The sequence below is a fragment of the Gavia stellata genome, chromosome 2, assembly GCF_030936135.1.
Source record: "Gavia stellata isolate bGavSte3 chromosome 2, bGavSte3.hap2, whole genome shotgun sequence".
Taxonomy (NCBI): Eukaryota; Metazoa; Chordata; class Aves; order Gaviiformes; family Gaviidae; genus Gavia; species Gavia stellata.
The window spans coordinates 79,280,579-79,307,986 of NC_082595.1; the positions used below are offsets into that span (position 1 = coordinate 79,280,579).

General features: G+C 34.4%; 1 protein-coding gene across 4 annotated transcripts in view; it reads right to left on the minus strand.

Moving 5' to 3' along the window:
• Positions 1-27,408, minus strand: part of RIMS1 (regulating synaptic membrane exocytosis 1) — a 337,498-nt gene that overhangs the window by 99,582 nt on the left and 210,508 nt on the right. Inside the window, exons 18-26 of one of the 4 annotated variants that reach the window (XM_059835904.1) lie at positions 27,113-27,269; positions 24,994-25,119; positions 20,863-20,925; positions 17,310-17,387; positions 16,847-16,960; positions 16,295-16,384; positions 10,767-10,850; positions 6,354-6,431; positions 3,945-4,016 (exon numbers count right to left, since the gene is read on the minus strand). In XM_059835904.1, the coding sequence (XP_059691887.1) occupies positions 3,945-4,016; positions 6,354-6,431; positions 10,767-10,850; positions 16,295-16,384; positions 16,847-16,960; positions 17,310-17,387; positions 20,863-20,925; positions 24,994-25,119; positions 27,113-27,269 (862 nt within the window). The remainder of the gene's footprint in view (positions 1-3,944; positions 4,017-6,353; positions 6,432-10,766; positions 10,851-16,294; positions 16,385-16,846; positions 16,961-17,309; positions 17,388-20,862; positions 20,926-24,993; positions 25,120-27,112; positions 27,270-27,408) is intronic. The other 3 variants (XM_059835905.1, XM_059835906.1, XM_059835908.1) reach the window with 3 other exon arrangements.

The window sequence follows — 27,408 nt, forward strand, 5'->3', positions numbered from 1 at the left end:
TCTGTGCCAGAAGGTGCTTGCTTGCTTCTACTATGAATGAATGCTCCAATCTAACAAAGTCATCATGTTCTCAGTTCTGATTTTTCTCATTCTAGAGGCTAAATACCCTGGAATTTATCTGAAAACCCAGTGATGCACTAGAAGAGTCTGTCCTGCCATTACAGAACAGACACTTTACCTGAGACTCAGAAACTTACCTCCTGCTCTTTCAGTAATACCCTTTTTACAGACCTGTCCCCTTCCAGTAAAGACAGAGGATCTGATTAACTAAAATGAAGACAAATTAGGCTTAAGACTTGCATTAGCTCAGGTATTACATTGAGACGAATATGCTACTTGGAGTGCAAATGAAGAATAGAGTTAAGAAAGAACTGGTGAAATACTAGAATGGAGTTAAGGACTTGCTGGCCTAGAAGAAAGGTCAGTTGCTGAAAGGAAGTAGTCTGCCAATGGCTGATCAGGAGAATGAGACAAAAAGGAACGAGCACAGGACACGAAAGCTAGTGTACGACTGAGGAAACGAGACAGAAGTGAGATAAGTATGGAGAGGAGAGGAATCTGGGAGAGAAATGATACCTGGTAAGCAATGAGACAGCAACAAGCATGTATGTGTGTATCTCATCTCCCTGTTCCTCACAGAGGCAGGTAACACTGCAAGCAGCAAACCTATTAATTCAATTGGCAATGGTTTATGCGGGAATCCTACAGATTCTAGCTCTGCATGCACACAAGAAAACTCAAATTCCTTTCTCTTCAGACTGATGCCTCAGTGGCATGTACTAAATAAAACATGCTGCCGCTTATGGAACCATAAGGAGAAACTAAGAATAAGAGAGCATCACCAATCCAGCGCACCTCTGGCACAGGGTCCTATATAAAATACAGCAAGTACAGTTAAAAGACTGTATGTATCATAACATATATGACAGGTAACCTCAAATCTGGGATTTCTGGGGTGGAGTTATGGCCGAAAGAAAACATTTTAGGATTGGGATGAACCAATTTTTACCACCGTTTTGCTCATTCATACAAGCACAGAAAATGTTTGATATTTTTACTCCTTCGGAAGAGTTTACTGAATCCCATCTTAAAGGCTTATCTCATCAAAATATTAAGAGAACTGTTAGGGTCTGTAAACTATCCTGAAAAGGTTTGCTTTTTCCCTTTTATGTATGTTTCCTAAGCTATCACAATACATAGAGAACTTAATCTTACATAGCATGTTGAAAGGCTTTATAGAGAAACTGATAGCATACTGATTATCTTATTCCAGTAATCTGCTTAGCTAATAGTAGACAAAATTGCAAAATAAATACCAAATCTAAGACAGAATTGGATATTTGAGGAAGAAATAGTCTTATGTTATATTTGCCATTTGACAGGAAAGTTAATGACCTGTCCTATTATCAAAACCTTCTGGCACTAGTGCAACATTATATCTATGATGAAATACTAAACTACAGCACTCAGACTTATTTAGACATTTGTGTCTCACATCTAATAGCACTGAATCATTTTATGGAAACAGAAACCTACACCATGTGCCATGGAGACATGAAAAGAAGCAGCACAATTCATGTTTCCCTATGCTGTTGTTGCACTGGGTTCATCACTCTTAAGATCATTAGAAATCAGAGCTGGCTTTTCTCTTCTGGAAAGTAAAACTGTAGCTATGGGGACTCATACTTTTGGTAACTTTGCTTAACTTTGGGGGGAAAAAAACCCTGCCAGATTTTCTTTTTTTATTGTTTTCCAAATCACCTGTGAAAAGCGATTTCACATTGCTTTAAAAAACAAAACAAAACAAAAACCCAAACCAACGATACCTTCCCTTCCCCCCCCAAACATTAGCACTAGGTAGTGACTACAATCATTACCACATCAATGCCAAATTTATGTCAGCACAGCAATGACTGAAGTATCAACTTCCAATCTATTAAATCCCATATAAATTCTGTATATAGACACTGCAGCAATATTTCACAGTGGCCTCCAGACTCACGCTTTCTCATATACATGAATAAATACTCAACTGTATGTTATATATGAAAAAAAAAAGAAGCTTTGAAATATCCAGGAAAAAAATATCTCAGAATTTCAGAGCTGGGCTGGTCATTTCAAGCGGAGAAACACATTGCCCAAGCCTCAGAAAAGCCTCTTCTTCATAAATATAACTACATGCTTCATCCTTAGAGATGGAGCCCATGTGCTACTGATGTATTCAGCATAACACCTCATAATCACAGCCCCTGCAAAATCAGTCCCTACCTGCAATATCTGAAATTCTAAGTATTTCAAGATTATGATTTACACCTCCCATATATTGAGATTAGTGTAAAACACTAATTAGTGTAAACAGGATTTATTGAGGTATGTGGTTTTGATTTATGCAGTGATCTTAACATCTGTAGAAGAAAGATGCCCCCATTTCACACACTGAAATATCAGGTTTGAAATTTAAATGCATATACAGATAAACTAATATGTCCAATTGCAAGTGTTGTGGGATTTCCTTTTGTACTCTGCCAGTGCCTCTCACTCTCTTTGCTCAGGCCTTTTGCCATCAGAACCTCTTATATTTTCTTTTCATTCCTTATCCTTTCTGTTGCCATATTTTCTAGTTATATTTATGTTCCCATTTTTTCCTCTTCCATTTACTTCATATCTCTTGCCCACCTTATCTTCCTCCTCAGTTTCGTGCCAAGCTTTCTAACCATATAGTCTAAATGGTTATCAAGAACTGTGAACCCCTTGGACCTCAGTCCCAGTGGCTCCTCTTACTCTTCAGAAGTTAGGAAAAAAAACCAAGGGAAAAATGGCTTTAGTGATCTCAATGGCAAAACTGTCCCTAGTTTAAACACAGCAAGGATTTCAGCCATCATTTAGGTAATTTCTCTGGTCTAAACTGAAAAAGCAACTGGGCTGTTGTGACAACAGAATCATCAAACCCAAGAGAAATGTAACCATTGCTTTTGGATCAGGAACAATAATCTGGGACTTGAAGCAGTATAATAAAATAAAAGCTCTGTAGTTTTGCTACATAACGTGCATTTTCATTGAAAATAAAAATGTGTCTGTGTTGTTCATGGAAGTTCTTCAACCCTCACAATGTAAACAGATATACATTGCTCCTGTGCTAATCAAGGTAACATAAATCTGTTTCTGACAGAGGCAGGATCTCACCCCTCCTCACTGCTCTTATTTCAGCTAATACACAGGGTTTAACACTTCACTAGATGTACTTACGATTTAGAATTTATCCTTTGTAAAAAAAATTTCTTAAGAATTTTAATACATAACCCTATACTACTGTAGCATCAAAACTAAAAGTTATAATAATAATACAAGTACAGGAAAATTTAGTGAATACAATGGTTAAAGTCCCAGTGTTTGTATCAACTTCATGTAATGATAGATCATAAAATTTTCTATACATATTTAAATGTGTAACTTAACATTTTTATATTATAAAGTGAAATTAATTTGATCAGAGACATTTTGATTATTAATCTGATAATATATTTTTTTCATCCTCAAAGTTATTGTAAAATAGATGAGATTTTTTGAAAAAAGATCAGTGGTAAAGCACAGAAAAGGTTTAGTCCCATACTAATGAAATATGCTACGCATTTCCAAATTTCATCTTACAGAGATCAAGATAGTGCCAATGGGTCTCAGATTTTGCCTCATAAAATGTATGGACTGCTAGTCTTTACCATTGAGTTTATCTGCAATGATGGAGAATGCCAAAAAAATTCCATATGTATGCAACACAGCGAGCAGTGCTAATAATATAGATACAAAGTAAATAATACCGTAAATTACAACATAGCTTTTGGTACTGTCACAGACTTTCTGCTTTAGAAGTCGTATTAGAGGTATATTCCAAACACTGGATTCAGATTGATTATAAGAGATGTTCACTCATTGATCAGCAATCCTACCTTTCTGTTTCAGTTGCGGAGCCTTTCCTAGTTTGTTTTTGGCTGCTATATCTTTCCACTTTTCTGGACTGCCTGTGAAATGACATGTCAGAAAAGAAATAAACAAAGAAGAAAATAATACAAAAATATGAAGATTATATATTTATTAATGTATTGTAAAGCTAATAACAGAAATGGTTGACACATGAAAAAGTGACAACTATCTTCATGAACAGGTTGGTGACTGGAGGTTTAAGACACATGGCCCTGATTAGGTATGATTGAGGCTGATGGTGTGAAAGCTATGAGGTACCAAAACAGGGGGGATGATAACATTAATCCTGACTGCAGTGCAGCTAGTTCCCACTTCACAGTCTGGACGTGATTAGAAACAATGCCTCCACAGAGGCTTTTTAGTCCTCTCTTGACAGCATGAAAAACAAATGCAGAGTAAACAGCAGGAAAAAAAATGTTGCAGAAAGGACCAGAGAATACTATTCAAATGTAAACTTTAAAAATGGCTTTTAAATTTAAATTTCAAAAGCAAAACAAATACTGCATCATATCAGATTTAAATAATGCTGTCACTATATTAATAAAAACTTGGCTTCTCTAAAATCTCATTGTATTAAAACTTGTTAAAGTTTTTGAGAAACTGTTTAAAACAATTTTATTTTTTTCTAGTCAATATAAATAAGTTAAAAGTTTATTTCATTCCTTCACTCCTTTCCTACATAAATCTTTTATAGTCTCCATCTGACATTTGGATAGTGAGGCACTAGTTACCTCTGACATTCTAAGCATTTAGTCTGATAGTAAATAAGAACAATGATGAACAGTAATATGAGTCAATAAACCTAAGAATGAAGGTAAAGTATGTTTCACTATTATGACCGAGGACTATAAATATACTACAAAAATCTCTGCTAGTCTTGTGTGTTCCAAAATTCCCATTACCATCCATAGTAATTAGAGCATTTACAAATTAGGTTTTACAATTTAAAATCTCTTATAATTATCAATATCGATTAGTTTTTTAGAATAAAAAGTACATACAGTATTTCAGGAGTGGTCAAAAACAGGGAGTGATGATTATTCATTGATAGACCAGAAATGTTGACAAACCCTAACTTGCACCTTACACCAATGCAAGAAACATGTATAGGAAATTGCAATGATATAATCAATGTCATATATTAAGCTATAAAAGAATTACTGTGAGCAAAACAAACAGATAAAAATAATACTTAAAAAAATATATTTTCCTTTTAAACCTTTGTGGTTATAAAGAGTAATCCAGTGTCTGAACTGGAAGATACCTAAACAGCTGTAATGCCAAATTATACCCGAAGAATATAATCACAGTGGATTTTTATGATTTGTACCCACTACAATACTTGATGAGCATTATATTGTGATGGGGTATGCTCCACAACAAAGAAAATACTGCAGCAAAATACAAAATGTTTTTTCCATGAGCACAGCTCATTACCTGATGCCTTCTGGGTTTTAAAAGAATATATTTTCTTAACAAAAAATAATATCTCGGATTAAAAATTAGAATCCCCTTTGTCCTCAAACTATTTTCTCCAGATTTATTTTTTGTATATTCTTATTACTTTTAAATTTTTTTCTTTACCAGGACAAATACAAGGTGGATACACAGGGAAACACATATTAAATGCTACAACTTTACTTAAAACCTAAGGTTAGCAAAGTACTTAAAGTTATGGTTAGATCCACTGAATGCAGCAGCATTGTCTCTCAAATGATGTCACCCTCTTCATTTTCTGTTTGGTTGGTTATGGGGCTTATTTTCCTCTTACACCTTATGTTAGTTGCTTAGGCTGCGATATTACGTGCAATGGGGAAAAGAGCACATAGTGATTACTCTTTGTAGGATGGAAAAGATGAGACATGGTTTTCTGTGAAAAGTGACAAATATATAGCACTAGTGAGCTGAATATACTTATTTCTCTGCTCTCTGTGCTGTCCTTGCCAGTAGCACAGTTTAGAAATATGTTTAAAATCGCAATTTCATTTCTGTTTCCTTCCTCTTGCTACTATGATGCTGTATACAATTCCATATAGCCCAACAGCCTACTACAGCACTCGCAGTCCTGGCTCAGCTTGAGCACAGAGGGCATTGGCGGGTACATATTTACAGGTAGGTGTCCTTTCATGCCCATATACAACAATGCACAAAGAGTGCACTGGGGAAGAGAACACTCATGTCATACTCAAATTTACCTCTTAAATATATATTATAGGGGATTAAATATTATCTATGAACAACACATGCATATATGTACTTACACATAAAAAGAGGAAAAAACCTAAATATGTGAAGTATTATGCAGAGCATATGAAGAATATACTATAACCAATACCTCATTTAATTGGAAGTATGATTTGAATAAATAAGGATACCTCTGTGCTGCTCCAGGATTAGCACTTAGGTGGTCTACACTGTCCTGTTTTGGAATGCAAGACTCCAGCGTCCTTGTTCTTCACAAAATTTGGAAACATGGATGTGAATTTGGACCAAATGAGCAGAAACAGAGAGATGGTCACATGCAGTGAAGGTGGAGACATGCAGTCAAATATATAAACCAAAAGCATTAAGGCACTATCTGATGAGAAAGTCTATATTTCTCATTTCCCCTTCCGTTGATTTAATCCATACACTGTAAGGAAATGTTAAAAATTTTAGACATAATATCAACAATCTAAGATGCATAAAGTAAAGAATTAATGCCACAACAATATTTTCAAAAACCTTTGTATTCTACATGCTGAACGGCAACACTGTGGCTTAATAGTTGCCATTATCCTTCTTGAGAATTAATCTACAGTATTGTTCATTAGATTAATATATAAACATATACAGAACATCTTCCCTTAGGAATTTGAAAAATGTGTATTTTGTCATTGTATTGTGAAATTCTCCTGAAAATGCAAGTAAATGTCATAATTTCATGTATTTTAATGAAAACTTCATATTCTGTTGCCAGCCTGTCTGCTACAGGAATAATGAACAACAACTCAATAGCAAAGTAGAATAACTGACTTAGGCTTTTTTTTAAATTCAAATAAAGTTTAGAATATTTCTTAATTTTTATATTATTTTCATTTCTGCTGAAGCTGTTTAAGAACCTCAGAATTTGTTCACAGCTTTCAATTTGGCATAAATATTATTAGCTTGTTGGTTTATTACTAGTTTTTTATGGAAGACATGGTAAAAATATATTTTTTTTAATAAGGTGTATCAATGTAAGATCTTTTTTCAAATATCATATTTGGCTTTTGATGAGAAAACTCAGCAAAATTTGCAGTCCATTAATAATCTAGGGTACATAATAAATTTGCATCTATACATCCATTATGGTGAGGAAATGCCAAAATTTCTCTTTCAGGTCGTAAATCTACCAACTGTCACACCAAATCACTGATCAATAAGACCTTGTTACATATATAGACAAGCACTATATATATTATTTTATATACAGACAAGCTATTCACAGTTCATGTTCCAAAGACCCATATGCCTCAAAATAATTATCACTGTTGTGTGTAAACAAAATCTACACATAGAAGTAAGATAATATTCCTATCAAAATTAAAAATTACTATTCCTAAAGTGACAAAATAACATTTTTATTAAATTCAGTGTCTAACATTTAAAATTATTTATTACTGGCTTGTACAATAGACCTCAGTGGTTTGCAGTGAGTCTGTTCATTTATGTAGCCTTAAAGCTATCAAGAATGTCATGTTCAATACTTCCTGATTTTTCCTGAAGATTTCGCAAAGACTGGATCTGCATGGTATGTGAGCTGGGAAATCATAACTACTCTGAAGGCTTGGTAGCTCCTCACACTCATTCCTAGCATTTCAATTCATGCCTTGCAAAACTGCCTCCCTGATCAATTCGCATAGTCCTGCTGGAAAGACAGGAAAGGATAATCCAGGCCAAATCAGTCTGCCACTGGCAGTGCACGGCACATCTCAAGTTCTCTTCATGAAAGTACCAAAAGGGTACTTGCTCTACAGCTGGCTTCCGGATGACTCTTGGACAAGCATTCTTACAGATGCATGCATGACTGCCAAAAGCTACTTCTCTTAACTGTAAGTATATGAGAATTAATTTTTTAAAAGGCTTATTTTATTCAGTCTTGGTTACATGCCGAAATTATATGCAGACTTCTCAAAAAGAACAGTCTGAATAAAATTCCCACCTACCATTAAATGCTCAACTTTCATTTTCTTTGTTTTTAACATCACTTACAATTTTGCAGTTTCGCAGTTCTCCAGTTACCAGAAAGTCTTTCCCTTTAGATAGTCTTTCTAATTATCATTTCTAATATAAAAACCAAAAAAACTCCCAGCAATGATACTATCAAATTCAAACCAAAAACTATTCTTTAAAATGTCTTAAAGAAATACATGATACTATCCAAGCACTTGTTAATTCTTAACACTGAACTAACATATAACCCTTGTCTTCATCTTGTCAAAGTACATCAAAGAGTCACTTTTTCTGATATGGTAAGTGAACAAATTTCAGAATGACAACAATCTTACCAAGATGTTTACTAATATTTATGTTATGAATCATTACCAATAAATACAATGTTGTAAGACCAGAATTTAAATGATCAAAATTAGAAATAATGCACAAGTCATATGTTTAAGAAATAGATTCTTCTTGATTGCACCCTATATGCAAGTTGGGCCAATTTGTAAGATAAATCTGGATTGTACTCAAGAGTAAAATTAAATCTGTCAAAGTCAATCTGTGAAAATACAATTTGAAAGCGGTGATAAGCAGTTAGTTAGTTACCCCTGCTGATCCATCAGACACTCATTCCCCGACACCCACTGCATCATTTGTCAAATTGATACAAGCACATCTTAAAACAACATAAATTATAGAACTGAGTGGTGTTGGCCAGCTACCAAAGCAATGGGAAGTAATCTGAATGTAAACTTAAAAGAGCAGAAAACAAAGGTAAAGCACCTTCAGTTTCCTCACTGATGCTCTCTCTACACACAAGGTGGGCTATTGTTTTGTATTGGGCATGCAATGCAAAGGGCCCAACATTCTCTGAACTTCTCTGGGAGAAAGATCCTGGAACTGGGAGGCTGCAACCAGTCATCAGGATTGGGATTAGCCTAAACTTCTAGGTCCATCACTGACTGCATCACTGGGATTTGGTTACCTGCAAGACTTCCAAGCACAAGAAGGCACTGATTTCATTAAGAAAATTAGACAGCTGTTTCTCCAGCTCAAAATCTTTCCCATAAGAGATTCTATATCCTACAGATGCTTTACTGTAATATGTTTGCTAACAGGTATTAGATTATTTCAGTCTTTCTCCAAAAGCAAAACTTCAGATGACATTAAAAGGCTTATAATACTGCATTAAGGGTGGCAGTATTTAGATGAAAACCTCATTTCAGTGATATGTGATATGATTATGATTTAATTCTAATCACTCCAATGACAACAAGATTTTATCAAGTCTGACCCACTGAAGTCAAATACAGTCTTTCCATCGACTTGAAAAATGGGAAGTGAAATTACTTAAAAATGCCTAAAAGATACAAAGTACATTTGTAAACTATTAATAGCTGTCCTATCAAAGGGATCAAAGGGTGTTGGCAAAATTTTTAGAAATGCAGTATCTGTAAGGAGGGACAATTTTGAAATAATGTTTCATAAATTTAATTTTATAATTTACAATGCTGCTTTACTTAAATAAAAAAAGAAATGCTATCCAAACACAATTACACTCTTCCCACCTTGTATTAGTGAAATACATCCAGTATCAAGCAAACATGACAAATTGCAGTACAAATATGAGCACTGTGGATAGACTCCAGCAGAAGGTAAGCTCTAGCACTACAGTAACTGAGTTTTGTCCACATACCAGTCTTACAGTTTTAAGTGCAACTTCATAAGAGTTTACACATGTATGGATTATTTACATGAACCATCTGTATCCTGTCATTTACTATAACACAAAAAATTTGAAGGGAAAATTTTGAATTTGCATCTCAATAGAAATTATAACATCTGCTTAAAAAAAACCCAGATCTATTTGGAAAAAAAATACCAAAAAAATTACTACTGCCAAAGCAATGGAACACCAAAACTGATTTGAGTAGAAAGATCATGACAAGAAAAATACAAAGGTGCTTCTATTAATCATAGGTGGTATTCAACATCAAAATTTATTTAAAGCACTGGTGTTTTTAACTGAAACCTACCTTGTTAGGAAAACCTGCTCCACGGAGATCATCCCGATTCAATACAGAATTTATGAACAGTGCCAATTTTTACATACATCAACTAGCAAGTGTTACCAAGACTTCCAACATATCAGTTTGTGAGGTTTTTTTCCCCTTAGGAATAGTTAGTTAAAAAAAGGAAAAAAACCCAATAAAAATAAAAATAAACACCTAGACAAGAACAGGCTCTACAACAAATATTTGTCAGACTATAAAGCACCACAGTGAAAACACCACCACCATTTACAGAAGCAGGTAAAAACAGACTAAAGAACATTAACACAGATGATGTTCTCTTGTATTAGACATCTTATTTCCTGGCTTGTGACCATTCAGGCAAACAGAAAACTTGAAAAGACATTAATTCCTAGGTGCTTTATAACCGTGCAACAAAATGTAGGGATGATATCTAAGCTGCTGTTTTATTTTGGGCTTCTGGAGGTTGTAAGTCTCTCTCTACATATATGCATACTTCTTAATTTCAGTATACTCCTCTGAGAGTGCAAGATGCAGTAAGCCACTTTTCAACTGGGAGGAGTTGACTAGTACCTGTCATCCTCCGGAGATGCATGCTGGATATGAATCCTGGGACTAGTAGGTCGTCTCCTCTCTAGGGAGGGGGACCATCTACCCCTGTTTGCCCGTTCAATAAAACAGGAAAAAAATAGGATATTTAGTTTGTGATAAAATTAAATATATGGGATTTGGGACTGGAAAAATACACCAGAAAGTAATGAAAGTGTGTAATTTAATTTTTTCTTCCAGCAGTTTTCTAACTCCCAAGTATACTATTCTTATGGCTGCTCACTGCAGAAACATTACATCTGAAACAAAGAGAATGTATACCCAAAGAGGCAGAATTTAGACCTATATAAATCTTTTACATAGTGTACCATTAAGTTTTCAAATATTCTCAAATGCTAGACTATCTAAAAGCCTGTCATTTGCATAGAAAGTCGTAATTCCAAACTAGAAGAGCTTTTCAAAGACCATATGACAGTCATTATCTGTTGACTACTGGCTGGTATTTTGTTAAGCCCATCTTTCCTAGCTCTTTGCACTGAAAAATGCATTCCCAGTAAAAATGTAGGACTATGAATTCTAAGAAAAATTCTAAGGCATAAAGTGACCTTTTTCTAGAACGCAATGAGAGAGTAAAGGTAAATTAATGAGCTACAACTAAGTTACACACATTTGTGTACAAGTACCAGGGTAATTTTTTTTTCATTTAAAAATATATATTGAAAGCGTGTGCAGCCAGCTTCCTCTTCTGTTCACTTCTCTGTATCCCTGCAGTACATGCCAACAGATTATGTTATATAATTAAATTTAACAAAAAGGACCTGAATTGTGAATGAAAACTGGTGTCTTACATGATTTTTTTTCTTGAAAAAGCTCATTCAATTTAGAATTATATATACTATACTATAGAATGGTGTTGCTTATTTTGTTGGGATGTTATGTGGTTGTAGTAGTACTAGTGTATGTATAACAATTTACAAAATCAAAATATACTCATTAATTTACAAGCAGCAAAATGTTTACATAAACTCTGCATGACTATGTAATATTTCACTTTCTGAGGCATCCTTCCAGTCCATGTAATAAGGAAGAGGGTTTGATTTATGGAACATGCAAATAACAAAGTTTTCAAGGAGATTAGCATTGCTTGAACAGTTAGGTAGATGTTTCAGAAGTTTCAAAAGGAAATAGGTTGTTAGTAGTTAGTTTCTTTTTCTCTCCAAAGCAAGAGTTAAAGAAAATGTTAATGCATCAGTGCACTCAGTCAAAGCCCTTAATATGCTGATATCCACTATAAATATTAAACAGCATTTGATAGAATTAACTAGGTCATGCAGCATGAACTTTGAGAACATGCTCTCTTTCACAGAATTTTGAATGACCATGAGCCACAGTATAATGCAGACAAACATGCAACAACCTATTCCTTTACATGGTTGAAAAGAACTGGAAACACAATACATTGCATACCTAATGCAAACAGTTACTTTACATTACTTTAAATGTAAATGGTGATATTTAACATAACTGCTAAAGGCATGCAATATAAACACCTAATACTTCAGACTTACTAAAAAACCTGAGAAAAATCAACATGAAATCAGGACAGGTCTTAACTGGATCAAGTGACAGCTCCAAATTTTCTGTTATCTACTTATGAGTAGCTAACCGGTGACTGTTCAGCTTTGTATCTTGTTTAGGTGGTAGTGACCAGTTGACAGCAAACATCCTGAAGATCCTTGAAATGCTTTGATTCGTACTGCAGCAAAGCACCTCAGAACAAATCTAACACAGCTGCTGGGCTGTGTTTTGCAGATATGCTGACCCTGTTGTATATGAACTAATCCCTGGGCTGTGCTCCTTGGTTTTATTTGCTCAGATCTCCACTAACCTACCTCTCAGGACCAAAGCATACAAGCAGTACCAATCTGTACAACTGCTCTTGTGCTAACTGCTAATACACACAACAACTGCTTGCAACACAGGAAACTGAGAAGGTGAATAAAAGCCATACTAAGTATTATTAATGTGCTTTCCTGACTTGAGGCTGGGGGTCACATACAGATTTCTCCATTCTAAGGAAATGGTACCCAACTTACAAGGAAAAAAAAATCAGAAATTTTGAGTCACAGTGAAGAGGACAATCAAAAAAATCATACTGAAGGAAGCAGTGACGGCAAAAAACATTTTCAATGGCATTAGAGAGTATTTATGACTACATTATAAACTAACATATGTCTTACAGATCATCACAGAAACTTTGACAAGATAATAATTTTGAACAGCTAGGAATAAATAGGAAGGGGAAAAAAAAAGGCAGGCATGGTGCAACTGTATAGGTATATTAGAAGGGGGATAGATCTTTTTTAATATCCTAGTGTACACTGTGCCAAAGAGAAATGTATGAAGAATTACGTTCTGTACTGAACTAGTCCATTTACCAAAAAATTTGCAGGCCTGTGTCAGGGCAAGGTCAGTTTGCCGGTCAAGGTATATTGACTTTCCTTGCTCAAATGATATAGCTTATAGCAGGAGTAAAAGAATGTCTTTTTTTTGTTGTTTTGTTTTTGTTTTAGTGCAACTAACAAGACATATATCCCAAAATCATATGTACTGCTGAAAGTATTTTTCTGCTGGTGTATGAGTCAACACAATGACTTATACTGGCAAAGCAGCATCTTAAAAAACAACAATTCCTCCAAACATTCCAAATGACAAGAATGATGTTATACAGAGTTTAAGGATCAAAACCGCTTCTCATAAATCATTAATACAGAGAAATAGGGCTCTACTGTCTATCAGTTACACACGGCCAATACAATTTTGTTAAAAAAGGTCAAGTGGACCATTTTAAATCTTGATCTCAAATGCAAACTAATTTATACCCTCTGAGACAAAAGGTTGGAGGGAATGAGTAGAACGAATTTTCCATAGGTAAGTATACTTATAATTTTGTTGAAGAAAATACATAATGCCACATTTAGAAGTCTGTCTTTATACCTTGAGGACTAAAAGCCTAAATCTGTAAATAAAATATACAATTCCATTCGGGGGGGGGGGTTGGGGAGGGGAGGGGAAGGAAGCACCTTGAAAACAACTAACAGTACCTTCAGCATAGGTCCCTCAAATATAACGATCATAAAGTGGTGCTGTACAGATCCGACTGCACAAAACTATATAGTGTTTCTCTTTGCTACAAGCAGGACCAACTACACCTGACAGATATTTGTTTAATCTCTTCTTAGGCAGTCTCCAGCAATGAAATCTAGACAACCTTTTCCATATTTCCTATTACAGTGTTTCATTACACAAGCCTTCAAAAAACCTTTCCTACTATTTAAGATGAACCTATCTTACTTTAAGTCACTTATTTTCTTCTTGTCCACACATATACAAAATGCTTTCTACATACCTTGAACTTAATTCTGTGTTCTTCAAACTAAAGACTGCTCTATCATTACACACAACTGATCACTAACTCATGCTAAAGTGTAAGCAGATACATTCAACAGTGGAGAATGAAATCTTCTAAAACTAGCTTCCCCAAAACCAAAAGATTAATTTGGTGTTTCTTATACATTAAATATAATATCTTCCTCCAAAAATTGTGCTGCATTGGAAAAACATCTATTTCTGAAGAGAAAAAATACATGTTGTTAATCCTCTGACAGAGCCACACAGATCTTTGCAACAAAACCATCACGGAAATTTTGAACAATAATTTAATAAAAAAGAGCTTTTCTACACCCCCATGAAGGATCACAAATCAAAAGCACCTATTTAGTCACTATTTAGGACTTCTAAAAGCAAAGACATAAAAGTTTCATAGTGATGGACAATTCTTTTGGATTAGGCCCACAGATGATTTGGCAAAACCTTGTGTTTAGCAGAGGCCATTAACACAGACTAAACACTTCTTTTTATGAGGAGGGTCATGAAAAATGTTGCAGATTCTGTTCAGTGCCTATTGGACAGGGGTCGCTGAAGATGTTTTATAATGACATAAGAGACCTAGTTAACATCAGTGACAGGTTTAGTTTTGAGTATAATATTCTAACTAGATAGTTTAAAATTGCCAGCTTCCATTTCATTCAATATTTTTTAACTTGATGGGTGGCATCTTGAAATAAAAGTACAATATAATGCTTACGTCCATATGATATTGTATTAAGTAGTTGCTTATAGATGAATACAGCTGTACATATCTACACACTTAGTTATTAATACAATGCTACAATAATTTTTTTTAAACATCGAGAATGGTATTGTGTATTCCATTCTGAGTGTCCTGATTTCTGTCATACTTTTTTGAATAACCATATATGTTTTATCTATGAGCTTGTTTTATCTTGAGCTTGACCTGAAAAAGGAATGAACTATTGTAGATCTACCTGAGATATCTCAGCAGAATGTTAGTCACTCCTCTGCAACAAGGGCTCAACTTGAGAAGCAAAGTCCACTCAAGGAGCAGTGCAAAGTGGGGAGAAGGGAAAGGGAAATTCCACCAAAAAAAAAAAAAAAAACCCAAGAGAAAACTTATCTCAAAGAGAAAAGTACGTTCTTACTGCCTTTCTTCACAGGTCCTCTCCCACGATAACAAAAGTGGTGCAACTATTTTAATTACCACACTGTGGGTTGACTGATAAAGCAACTTGGCATTATTAACTGCCACACTAGTTAAATATGTATTGCACAGATGAAATTATAATTCCACCATATTCCCACTCAATGGAAGCCTATTATTGCCTTCAGTGAAGCTAAAATCTCAGTCTAAAACAGTATAATTCTTAGCCAAAACACATGTGGTGATGAAAAATTCCCTTGTGGAACAATCCCATCTGTCAAACACACCAATAGTATTTGGTTCACCTAATATTTTTAACCAAGCTATTGTAATATTAAAAATTCAGAAAGCATCCATAAAATGCCTGCACAATGTATGTGACACAACAATATTTCATTTAAATTGCCAAGATGTCTTAAGACTTATATGAACCTTAATATAATGTCACAGAGTGAAAAAAAGCTCAATGCAGTGATTTGCCTTGTAATTGCAAAAGCAGATGCAGCAGATTAGATTAAGGAAGCAATGAAGTTTGGCTGTTTTGTAGAAAATACGTCACGATACAAACTACAGTTCTGGTTTGAAATATGAGATTTTTGTCATATAATTCATAAATTATGTCACTGCCTTATTAGCAGTCCACAGAACAGGCAAGAAACAAATGTAATACTTCTTAGGAAATGATGATGAAGATTAACAACCAAGTGGTACTTTGTCAAAATACTTAACACTGCAATGCTATTATCAGCATACTGAGGACTTTTACAAACAATGACATCAGCTTGAAGTAAAACAAGGAAAGAAGCCAGAAGCGGTTATAAACTCCAACACACAATTTACATGACATACATGAATATAGGAGCAAAAATGTCTACATATACCAAAGCAGACATGAATGTACAGGAATGTAGAATAGTCATATGAAGAAAACCAAAACTGATAAAGATCACCAGCACAGATGACAAGAAATTCATAAGTTTTTATTTTATACCTTTCTCGTTCTGGTGAATGCAAACTAGTATCTGGTCTCAAGCAGTTGGTACTAGCACTCCTAGCCCTGTCAAGGGAGGGCTGTAGTTCACTAGTGCCAGTGCATTGCATCCAATGGTAGAAGAGAAAGAAAAAGAAAACAAAGAAAGGAATACAATGTTAGATATTAACTCATAAAATAATGCTTTCTTTACAGAAAATGTAGAATCACAATGATTTAATTAAGGAAAATGTAAAAGAGCTGACCGGATGACAGTGCCAAGATTTGTTTAGAAAATAAAAGTAAACAAAAGACTGCTAGAAATTTTTTGCTAAGATCGTTGAAATGTTTAAAACTGAATGCGACAGAACAACATCCACTTGTAAGAAACTGGAATGAGAAATACCAAACAATAAATTTAAATCCTTACTAACAGCAGTAAATCTTAGGCCAACATAAAAGGATGTGATACAGTACATATTACGTGAAATCACTTTACAGTGAAGCTTATTTATTTTTCAAATCCATATGAGATACCAAACAGGAGGGGGGAATTAACCTTCAGTTTCTTACCTAACTAGTAGATCATCTCCAAATTTCGGTATTTGTGAATTAAGGCAATCACGAAGGAGTGAAATATCCTGTCTAATCACTGATTTGGTCTTAGCACATGCAGGAAGAGTTGAGCTTTGTAAATTAAAATTATTTAAACAAAATGAAAATAAATTTGACATGTAATCAAAATATTATACATAAACAAAAGAATGTAACAAAGAAAAACATGCAACATACAATTTTAACAGTGAAGAAACCCCTACCTAATACAAAGTGGTTTGGTTTTTTCTCTCTTTTTTTTTTTTTTTGTAATGTAGGAGTTAATTTAGACAGTTATATGAAGTTATTTTAGGATTATATCCCTTATATCTCAGTTATAAGAACTGTATGAAACTTTTTTATTTATTTATTTAACAAGGCAAAACTCTTTATTTTTTAAAAAGGAACTAACTACTTAAAGCGGACTCTAAACAATTCTTACCTGTATAGGTTCCAATGAGTACCATTTTCTAGTAAAGGCATCTTGGGTGGTAATGTTTTATAGTGCCTAACAGAACTTCTTGAATGTGGTAGAACAGAAAAGAAAACAGAACAACACAAAAACATGCCAGAAATAAAAAAACAGGTAAAGGTAAGGCAAGACTGACCAGAACGTAAAATAAACACATAATAATCTACTACATTTAATAGCTGTATGAGTAGATTTCTCAATATATGTTTTTCTCAACTCAACTACTGTGACAGCTATCTGGGGGACAAATTGTTTTATTTACACTTTTGTTAATACAGTCCATGAACATGTGACAATACTAGTACAGCTCAGGTTTTTTTGCTTGTAATGAAAGTAATCTAAATTCCATTTTTAGAGATTTTTAATTAAAATATACAAGCTGTTGTAGAGGATTAGGTTGTTATTAAATTTGCTGTTTATTTCTCTCAGTAATACCTTATTTAGACCTACAGAGACTTTAACCTCTTCAGTAGCTAAGCATGAAAAGCTTGCTACAACAGTGATATATAGTATCACAAATTCGACTATAGATGTATTAGCATCTGACATTTTTGATTGTGGAAGTCTTTTTGAAGCGGTGTATCAGCTTCAAAATCTAACAGTAATTAAACGCTCTTAATAATAAGCTAATTAAAAAAACTAGGAGATCTACTACATCAACACTCTGAGATGCTACTGTCTAATATCATCACTTAAGTACATGAGATTTTGGAACAGGAAATGTTTGCTTTATTATCCAGCTCTACCCAATGAACAAGGGAGAAATTTAAAGGCAGACAGTGGCTGCCAAATGGGAATCATGGCCATTTAATGGTTAAGGGTTAATAACCAAATTCTAACAATTTTCCACATACCCTACCAAGACACAGCTGTGGTGCTATTAGCAAAAGGACCAGCAGCCTTGAGGATTTTGCAACTTCAAGAACAGTCTGTCCCAATAGAACATTTTGATTCCTATTAAGGCTTGGACCTAGGCATAGCAGATCAACATTACCAACCTGGCTGTGTCACAGACAGATGAAACAAGTCTCTGCCTGGAAACCCCAGCGTTTGTAAAACCCTGAGGGATTTAACAGAGGAGCTTTGACCCTTCTTGTACAGGTTTAGTGGCCATCACTGCTGACATTTCTACCAGAGGTCACTGGGACGTTGCAAAGTTGGAATAAAGGAAGGAATGTTTGCCCATCAGGTCAATCCTGGCATACTAGCAGATATTACCAATCAAAGTGGGTGTGACCTAAGACATGGACTGTGACCACCCATGGTCTATGGGTGGTACACATGTCCTTTCACCATTTCTGCTATTAGCCAATAATTGCATATAGATGGACAGGACGGACAGCTAGGACTAGTATTAGACTAAACTGGTGTATTAAACTAACAATATGTCTTAACTTTATAGTTTGGACTATCTCATATTAATATTTCTTTCATTTAACATGAAACCCTTAACAATTCTTTCCCATTTTAAGCTGAAGCTGTCTCAAAAATTAATTAAAAAGTTATTCAGCAAGCTGTCTAGAAAACAAGGATAAAGCCTTACAATATTTCTAACAAGAATAAATGTCAGGCCACTACAAATGAGAAAGGAAAAAAGATGGCAAGCAACACGCAGACCAAATTGACGTTGAAAGGGTTTTTAAGACTATTCAGTCAAGGATGGATATGGGCAATTTTCTGGGTATTATTCAAACTTGGATAAGGCTGTATAAGCCTGTAATAAGAGTTAAATTTAAAAAAAATCAACCTATTGTCTTCTATTGCCCTTATATTCACCTTCAATACATTATTAGAAGTACCATTCTGTTTTATAGTATACCATTACTGTTACTTTAAAGGGGCGAATTTGTTGCTTTTCTTGATCATAAAAAAATAACAGCAATAATTAGAATAAGGAAAAAGGCAAGAAAGGGCTGTATCTCTGAATTCAGTGTAGCTCTGACCTAACTCTATTGCTGCCCATGCACAATTTTTAGCTGGTTAATTGGCCAGACTGGTTAGTGGATTTGTAAAACTATTGGAAAAATATAGTGGCTGTGCAAAGTGCATCAAAAGTTTATAATACAATATTTACTTCATGAATTAAGTGAGAATTTAAGCATTGTCATTGACGAATTCTAATGAAAATCATAATCTTTAAGAGGGAAAGGTAAAAGCATAGAGCTGAGGGCAAGGAGGGGAGTGAAGCTATAGAAGATGCAGCAGAAAGAGAAAGGCCATAGGAAGGAGGCAGGAAAAATTTATATTATATGACAATAAACTGACATAAAATATCAGGGAGTGAAATAAATGATTAACCTTTAAAACCTAAAATGTTGAGGAAAAAGCTTTTTTACCTGAAGTATGAGAATGAAACTCTTTCTGGTGATAATGAAAACTTAAATTTTAATCTAACAGCTTCACTGATGCACAGACTTTTTTGGAAAGCTTTCATATTTACTCTATTACCTTTATACTATCGTGCCTTGTAACAGAATGCTATCACAGCATCTTCAATGCTGTTTCAAATTTGGTGAAGAGAATTAAAGCAACCCAAGGCATATTAAAAAAACCCTACTCTGTAGGGGAAAATCTTACACCAAGTAAATGAGTAAGTACATTAGACAACATGGTTTTAAAAGTTTGATGGTTTTAAACATATAGCAATGATGTAAAACTCTTAGCAACACCCAGATCCCGAACAGAAAAATGGTTAAAACTACTTGGTTAAAGTAGCTGAATAGTTAACTACTTCAACTTCAATCTACATTTTTAATGATTCTAACTGGAAGATTTTCTACATACACTGACATATATTTTTAACAAAGTTAAAAGATGTGGTGAAAAAAAAAGGGGGCACAGAGTTAGAGTTGGTAGGTAAAGATACTCCGATCCTGGTTAGTTTCACAACGTTGGGAAGAGTTGAGACAGGGAGCTCCAAGCTTCGGAAGGAGAGATTAATGAAGACTGAACATGAGCCCAAACTACAAAGTTTATGCCTGGAGCTAAATTATAGCACAATTTGTAGATGAAAAAACAAGTAATACGAGACCCCTCAAATCTGAGGTTCCCAGTGAGGGCTCATTGATTACTGTTCTTTTCTCTGTAAGTGACCAAAATCAGCATGAGATTAGGTGTCACAAGTAAAGTTTGTTGGCTTGTGCATGGTTGTAATATAAACATAAAAATGCAAATAAAAGAAAACATAAAAACAACTAAAAAGGAATGTTTGAAATTATAACAACACTGTCATGCATTGGGGGATCAGGACTTCTGTGACTAGACAGAAAATCTACCACAAGAAACAACTGCAAAATCAAAATTTCTTCAACTGCTTTAATTCTTACTACTGACATTCACAAACATACATACACATCTCGATCTGAATTAAAACGAACAAAAAAACCAACAACTGACACCTGGATCACAATGTACTAGGAAGTTCTTCAGTTACTGGGACTAAATACCACTGTGGAAAAAAGTCGGGCACAAACTATAGACAACTAACCAGATGTGTTCATGATTACCGAATTCCTGTATTTACCTGATGGTATGTAGGCATTCTGCACTTCTTCCTCGTTTTGCTCTGGGCAGCATAAGAAGCTCACTGCACAGACAGGATGGGTGGTGAGTGAAACAGATATAATTATGAAGCATTAGATGACATGGGTTATGCCAATGATATGCAAATGAAAACATAAAAAGAAACAAGAAGCTTCCACCCAGATAGATAGTCTGATAATGTTCAAACCCAGACTGCACTTCTCAAAGAATATGAGCCAAAAAATCCCTGTGATGATAACTACATTTTCAACAAATTCCCTTTAATGTGTCACCTAGTTTTGTGAGATTTCTCCTTTTAAAATTCAGAAGTACTGTTTCAGAGCTCTTCATGACAAAAGGGATCCATAAACCAGCTACATTTCTCTAATAACCTCCTTCCTCATGAACTAATTAATGAAGAAAGACTTTAGAAAAAAAAAATTATGCCTTTTGCTTGTTTTTTTTTTCTTCCTAAGCCACAAAAACATACATGAAGAAGCAGAGAGGGTTTGCTACTAATTTACTGCAAATTGGTTTATGGGAAGTGTAACCAGTTACCCTTTCAGGAAAAACAAAAATATATGTTCACTGGAAATACTATGTTTGGACAAATATAAATTCTGACTCATAGCTCTTGACAGTATTTTGTAATGCAATCCTAAAGAAACAAAAAAAATGCTAATGAGCCATTAGACTTTTTGATTCTTATTGTTTCCAATTGACAAAATCAGCCATCTATTCTATTTTTCATTCACTGCAACCAAACACATGCTACAGCTGGCAAGATGGTAAAATTAATACATATTTATGCCTATGGTAAATATGACTATGATATGAAATATCTCTTAAATTAATCTTGTCGTTTTAGGCACTTCAACACAATCAGAAAGACCAAGCTCCAAACCTCCTAATTAGCGTAAATATGTAATTAAAGCTAAACTTCATGGAAACATGCTATTTTAAAAGAAGCAGGCAATCATATGAAGTACTATGGCAACAAAGAGAGAAAAGATTACAAAATAGATAAAGCAGCAGTTGTTCAATGTGTTTTGTGCTTCATACCATTAGAAAATGACCCATTTAATTGATACAGTATAGATAATATTTATCTAAAATTCTAAACTGGGCAGCTTGAAATAATGGCTTGTGAGTCATGCGTGAAATTTAACTTTGCATCTAGAACCACTAGCCTGATTTTGATGCAACAAAATGTATTAAAGGTGAACTGAATAGTTTTGGGTTTTTTTTAAGCAAAATTTCCATTCATAAATGCAGAGAACTGACAGAATTTATATGCAGGTTTCCAAATTACAAATAAATATGCATTTTAGGAAAAAAGTTACCATTTTTTTAAGAGTTGTGAAGTAGATGCAAAGTCCACATTAAATCATAGGGTACTTCATTGATATTTACTCTACCTTTGCTAAGCCAAAGAGTATATATTGTAATTGGCCCATGGCAGACAGTAATATAAAATTCATCCAGAAAAGGGATATAAAATAGCAAATCCACCATGAAATCTTCAAGTTAAAGAAACAAAGCAAAAATACCCATCACAGTAGATTACCGATAATATAAGAAGATACTTACAGTTCTATAATAAATTAAGACTGGTTTGGAAACATTTAAAATAGAGATTATAATTCTAAAACAAGTGTTTTCTAATGTGAGCATTTTAGTACTCGCATTAATGGATTTTATTTAGGAATAAAAGAAACACTAAAAAAAATTATAAGGGCCATGTCCTTGAAAATTGGATGATGATCATAAATCCAGAGCAAAGTATACTGCTTAGCTAGATTTCCTAATAAAAAGCTTTTCCTAACAGATTTATATGTACACACACACATACATGTGTGTATATATGTAATAAATATATATAAAAAAGCTAAAGTGGACAAATCAATTCCACTGGAAATTTATCACACCAGATGCTTTCATAAGAGACTATAATAACTATTTTTACAAAGATCTATTCAGAATATTCAATAGTAATTTGGGACCAATAACAGATCATTGAGAAAATGATCAAAAATAATCAGCAACTGCAATATCTGCCATGTAACTATCGGGTAATTACTCACCTTTCAAATCAAGTTTATGTTAGGTATCTATGTGAATCTACTTCTTTAGATGAAGGGTTCAGTAAATTAATAACACATAATACTTATACTAGAATTGATATTAATACATAGTAGTCAGTAAAGATTTTTGTAAATCCTTGGATGTGATAGAGAATCTTCCTCAACAAAAGCTGGTTTTGATCTTTCCTATGATGCTGAAAGACAGTGAAACCTGCAAGAGTTAGTCTCCACAACTGAAGAAATCTGGGGGAAAGACGAAAAGCAAAATGGGGAAAAAGGAGACCACTGCAGACAAGATTATTACTCAAGGAGAGTAAGTACTTAGACTCATTTTTAAATCTTGCAAATAAGCCATGTACATCCTTCATGTCTGATTTTTAAACTTCTGAAAACTGCTTTCTAAACATTGAAAAGAATTGAAGAACGTGTCTTACTCCTCTGAACAAATCCAGCAGCCCATTCCTGCTGTGGCTCTGGTTTGATGGCTCATCTCCAAGCAAGCATCAATGCAAGCCCTGCTCTCCAAGTATAATCCATGCATATATCATGGATTTATTTATATCATGGTTTGAGGCTTTACTGGAAGAAAATTTTCTGGACAGTTAACTGTCTATATTTATTTCTACTGACAAAAGCTACTTTTTAATGTCTCTTCCTCTTCAGATCTGCTAAATAAGAAATTTACTCAACAAATATTTTCAGGAATCTTTTGAATATGTAACTACTTATAATAAATAACATGAAACATTTGCAACAGGTGGAAATTATTTGAATTAGCTTAACTATAAATCTGACTACTACATTTAAAAAGCATTTCAATTCACCTCCGAAAGGAAATTAAGTACAAAAATCCAACTTAGACAATTCTGTACACACTTGCCTATAAGGTGGAATTTTAAAATGTTCCAAATAACTCATAAATTCCCATATTTATGTTATCACATTAAAAAAGCAAAACAGGCAAGATCATATACAGAACTGAACTAGTTTAACTGCAAAAGCCATCTGTTATTCAATTTCTATGTTGCTTCAAAACTGGACAAAGAGTTCCAGAGATTTTTATGGTTTATTCCTTAACATGTTTTCACATCACTATAAAATGTATGTTTTGTATTGAATTTACTGGATCATTTGGAAAGGTTTTGTCATCCTTACTCATGAACAAGAGTAACTTCATGCAAAAAAAATAAATCCAAAGACATTACTGGGACAATTGATCGTATATGAATGGTAAAAGTTTGCCATTATGGTTTAGCTATATGATTTTTTTCGAAATAAAAAAGAACCCACAAACATTGATAATCTATGTGACTGTCATCCTTATGTTTCCCAAATACTGAACTGAAATACCTTTCAAAACTTTTTTTAGCTATAAACTGAAGAGATATTCTCATTTTCTTCATTTTATAAGATACTCCTAGATAGCTGAAAACAATGCCTACCAGGAGAGGAGTGTAGCCACTGCATGTATTCCAGGAAGAGATGTGTACGTGTCACGCATCGAAGACTGGAGATTTTTGCTAATTACAAGCACCACAAATACCCTTGCTATGCTTGGGTACTGTACCAAGTTCACCAGAATGTTACATAAGATGCTGTGAGACTGCATATATAGATGTCCAAAATCTATTAAGCACCGGAATGCAAATCATAGCATATGCAACTCCCAACTAGTAGGAAGGCATGCCTGATATTTTGCTGGCTACCAAAACAGAAAAATTCTGAATTGCAAGAATAGCTAGAGCATACATACAGATTTATGGTTTTCTAGCAAAAATCTCTGTGCTTCATTCATGAAACAAACAGCAGAGTACTCTAGGACAAACACCCAAGAACCATTAGTCTAGGTACCTGCTATTACTGTCAACCTAGAGCACAGTTTTACCAAAAAAGGGGCATAGATAATTTAACCATGACACTAGATTTGTCAGTTAGGATAATTTCTCTCCCTTCTCCATTACTATCAGTTGTGTACTGAATACCTGAAAATTAGGCAAATCAACAAAGACATTTCTAAACTTGTTTCCAAGCTCAGGCTGATGATGTACCTTTCTTGATCAGACAAATACTGACTATCCGTGTCTCTGGATCTGTAATCAACTGGAGTTCTGGAGGCATCATGGTGTCTAGTTGGAGAACGTGATCTTCTCATTTGATGGATTTCATCTAAACTCCTGAAAGGCAGAAATATGTGTGATAATCTTGTTTTCTCATAAATAACACAGCTTTATGGATTACAGTACAAGTTGGTTGAAGGAAGTCTTTAATCATTAAACTGTTAATATATAACTTCTAAAAAAATACCAGTTCCTAAGATTAAAAAAACCCCCACCTCTAACTATAGAAAGCAGCCATTTTTACCATGTTTAGAAGTACATGCCTGTTTCTGTGTACACTGATGAATTCGGTAATGGCATTTTCAAAGCCTGTACTTAAAGAATAACTGAGATAACATAAGAACTGATAATACCTCACATGAAATTAAGTTTTATGCATTTGTAGATTCATAGCCAGATTTCTAAAGGGCTGATTTTGGGCTGTCAACTTTTTGCAGGTATCTCCAAGTATTCTTTAAGAAATTCTGGGATAGGATATGGGAACTTGCAGTAGATTTTATCAATCTCAAACTAAGTATTATACAAAAGGGGTACGATTTTGTATAAATGCAGGTAGGCTGTGACCTCCATGACAGTAATTTAAAGCTCTCTTCACATGGAAAAGAACAAGAAAAGAAAACTACTTGAAGAGCAGATTCTTCCTTTAATTTAATAACTGCCATTGGTACAGGAAGCATTAGTTTTTCAATATATAAAATGAAAGGATGGGTGGAATGGACTATGAAATATTTCGTTTGCGCATCGTGCTTGTAGATAGAAAGATACAACAAGAGCATATATAATTGTTTGCAAAAGCAGAATGAGGAGCTCTCATTTTCTCTACAATAAAAAAAATGAGTCAGTGCCACAATCTGTTTTATGTACAGACATACTCTTCTATCTGTTGAGGATGCGTTACTGAGAAATGCAACAGCAAGTGATTTGGTGGGTAGTGAAATAGCTTCATCTGTAAGAAGTGATGTAACAGAGGGGGATGCATGCAGGGACTTCAGAAGCACACAAAATTTCAATGCACAAGAACAGTATGTATGACATGGAGGATGGAAAGGCAGAAGCAAGATCATCAGGATTCTCAACTGGGAGGAGAAGCTGGTTTTCCAGAATATACCGTCATTTTGAAACATTACAGATGTGTAGTATTAAATGACCAGTGACAGAACTCCAAAAAAACAGATGCAGGAACGATGGATAAGGACAGCACTGTAGCACAGAATTTTGTATACAAAATTAAGCTAAGAAGGGTAGCTCTTCAGTAAACTACCACAGCTAGTGGGCAATAATGTTGCTAGAGCAACACTTTGAGCTCTTGCAGTAATTCAAGAACAAAGCTTCCTAGAAATTGGAGGAAAGGAAAACTCGTAAAAACTGGCTGATTTTTAGGGTTCCATGAGAGGTTGCAAGAGAAGCGTATTGTCCTGCACAATAAAACAAGCAACATCCAATGGATCAAGCTTTGTGCTTAAACAGTCTTTATGACATTACTCAAAAAAAGCATAAAGCATGCAAATGAAAAGCTCAGAAAGGATTCTTCTATTAATAGGTTGTCTATGAAAAGCAGTAAATGCAGAAAAGAGAGGTTTATAAATCACTGTCTGATTCTGTAAAGTATTTTTTACTTCTTCCATTAAAAATGTCACATTATAAATACAATTGGTAATTTCAGCTTGCTGTTACTTCAAAAATAGTTACTATACAATTTGTACATGCCCCTATTTATTATCCTACAAATATACTTAAGTGGCTTCATACAAGATTCAACCACTGACTGAAAAAACATTTCCAGACCTACATATTAGTTATGGTACATATATGATGAATCACAGCGAAAATACCAGTAAGAAGAGGTGAGTCTTACAAAGTTACCATTCGTCCCATGAGTGCTCTTGAATGATTAATAAAAACATACATCAAGTTCAAATAGTACACTATTAAATTCAGATACAAAAAAAGTTTTAAAATAGTGAAAAATTGCTGAACAAGAGGAAAGTTAATAATGACAGATTATACACACTTAAAACCAGCCAGTGTTTCACTAACTTGTGATGCCTACCTCTGTAATGGCACATTTGGTAAACGTGAACGGGTCCTGCCCTGATCTTCGCCACGGTGAGGAGATACAGATCGTGAACGATGATGTGTTGTTCTTTGCTGTTCTGGCACAGTTAGCGTTGTAGATTTACTTTCTCTAGTACTAGATCTATAACCTACTGGCAAGAGGGCAACAAAAGGAAATTAGAGAATAGAAGTCTGGATTTGGAAAGAATTCAGATGGTTAGTCCTTCCAGGATCACACATCTAAATGTTTACACAACTTTTAAGTTGTCATTCAGCTGTTGTACATCCTGA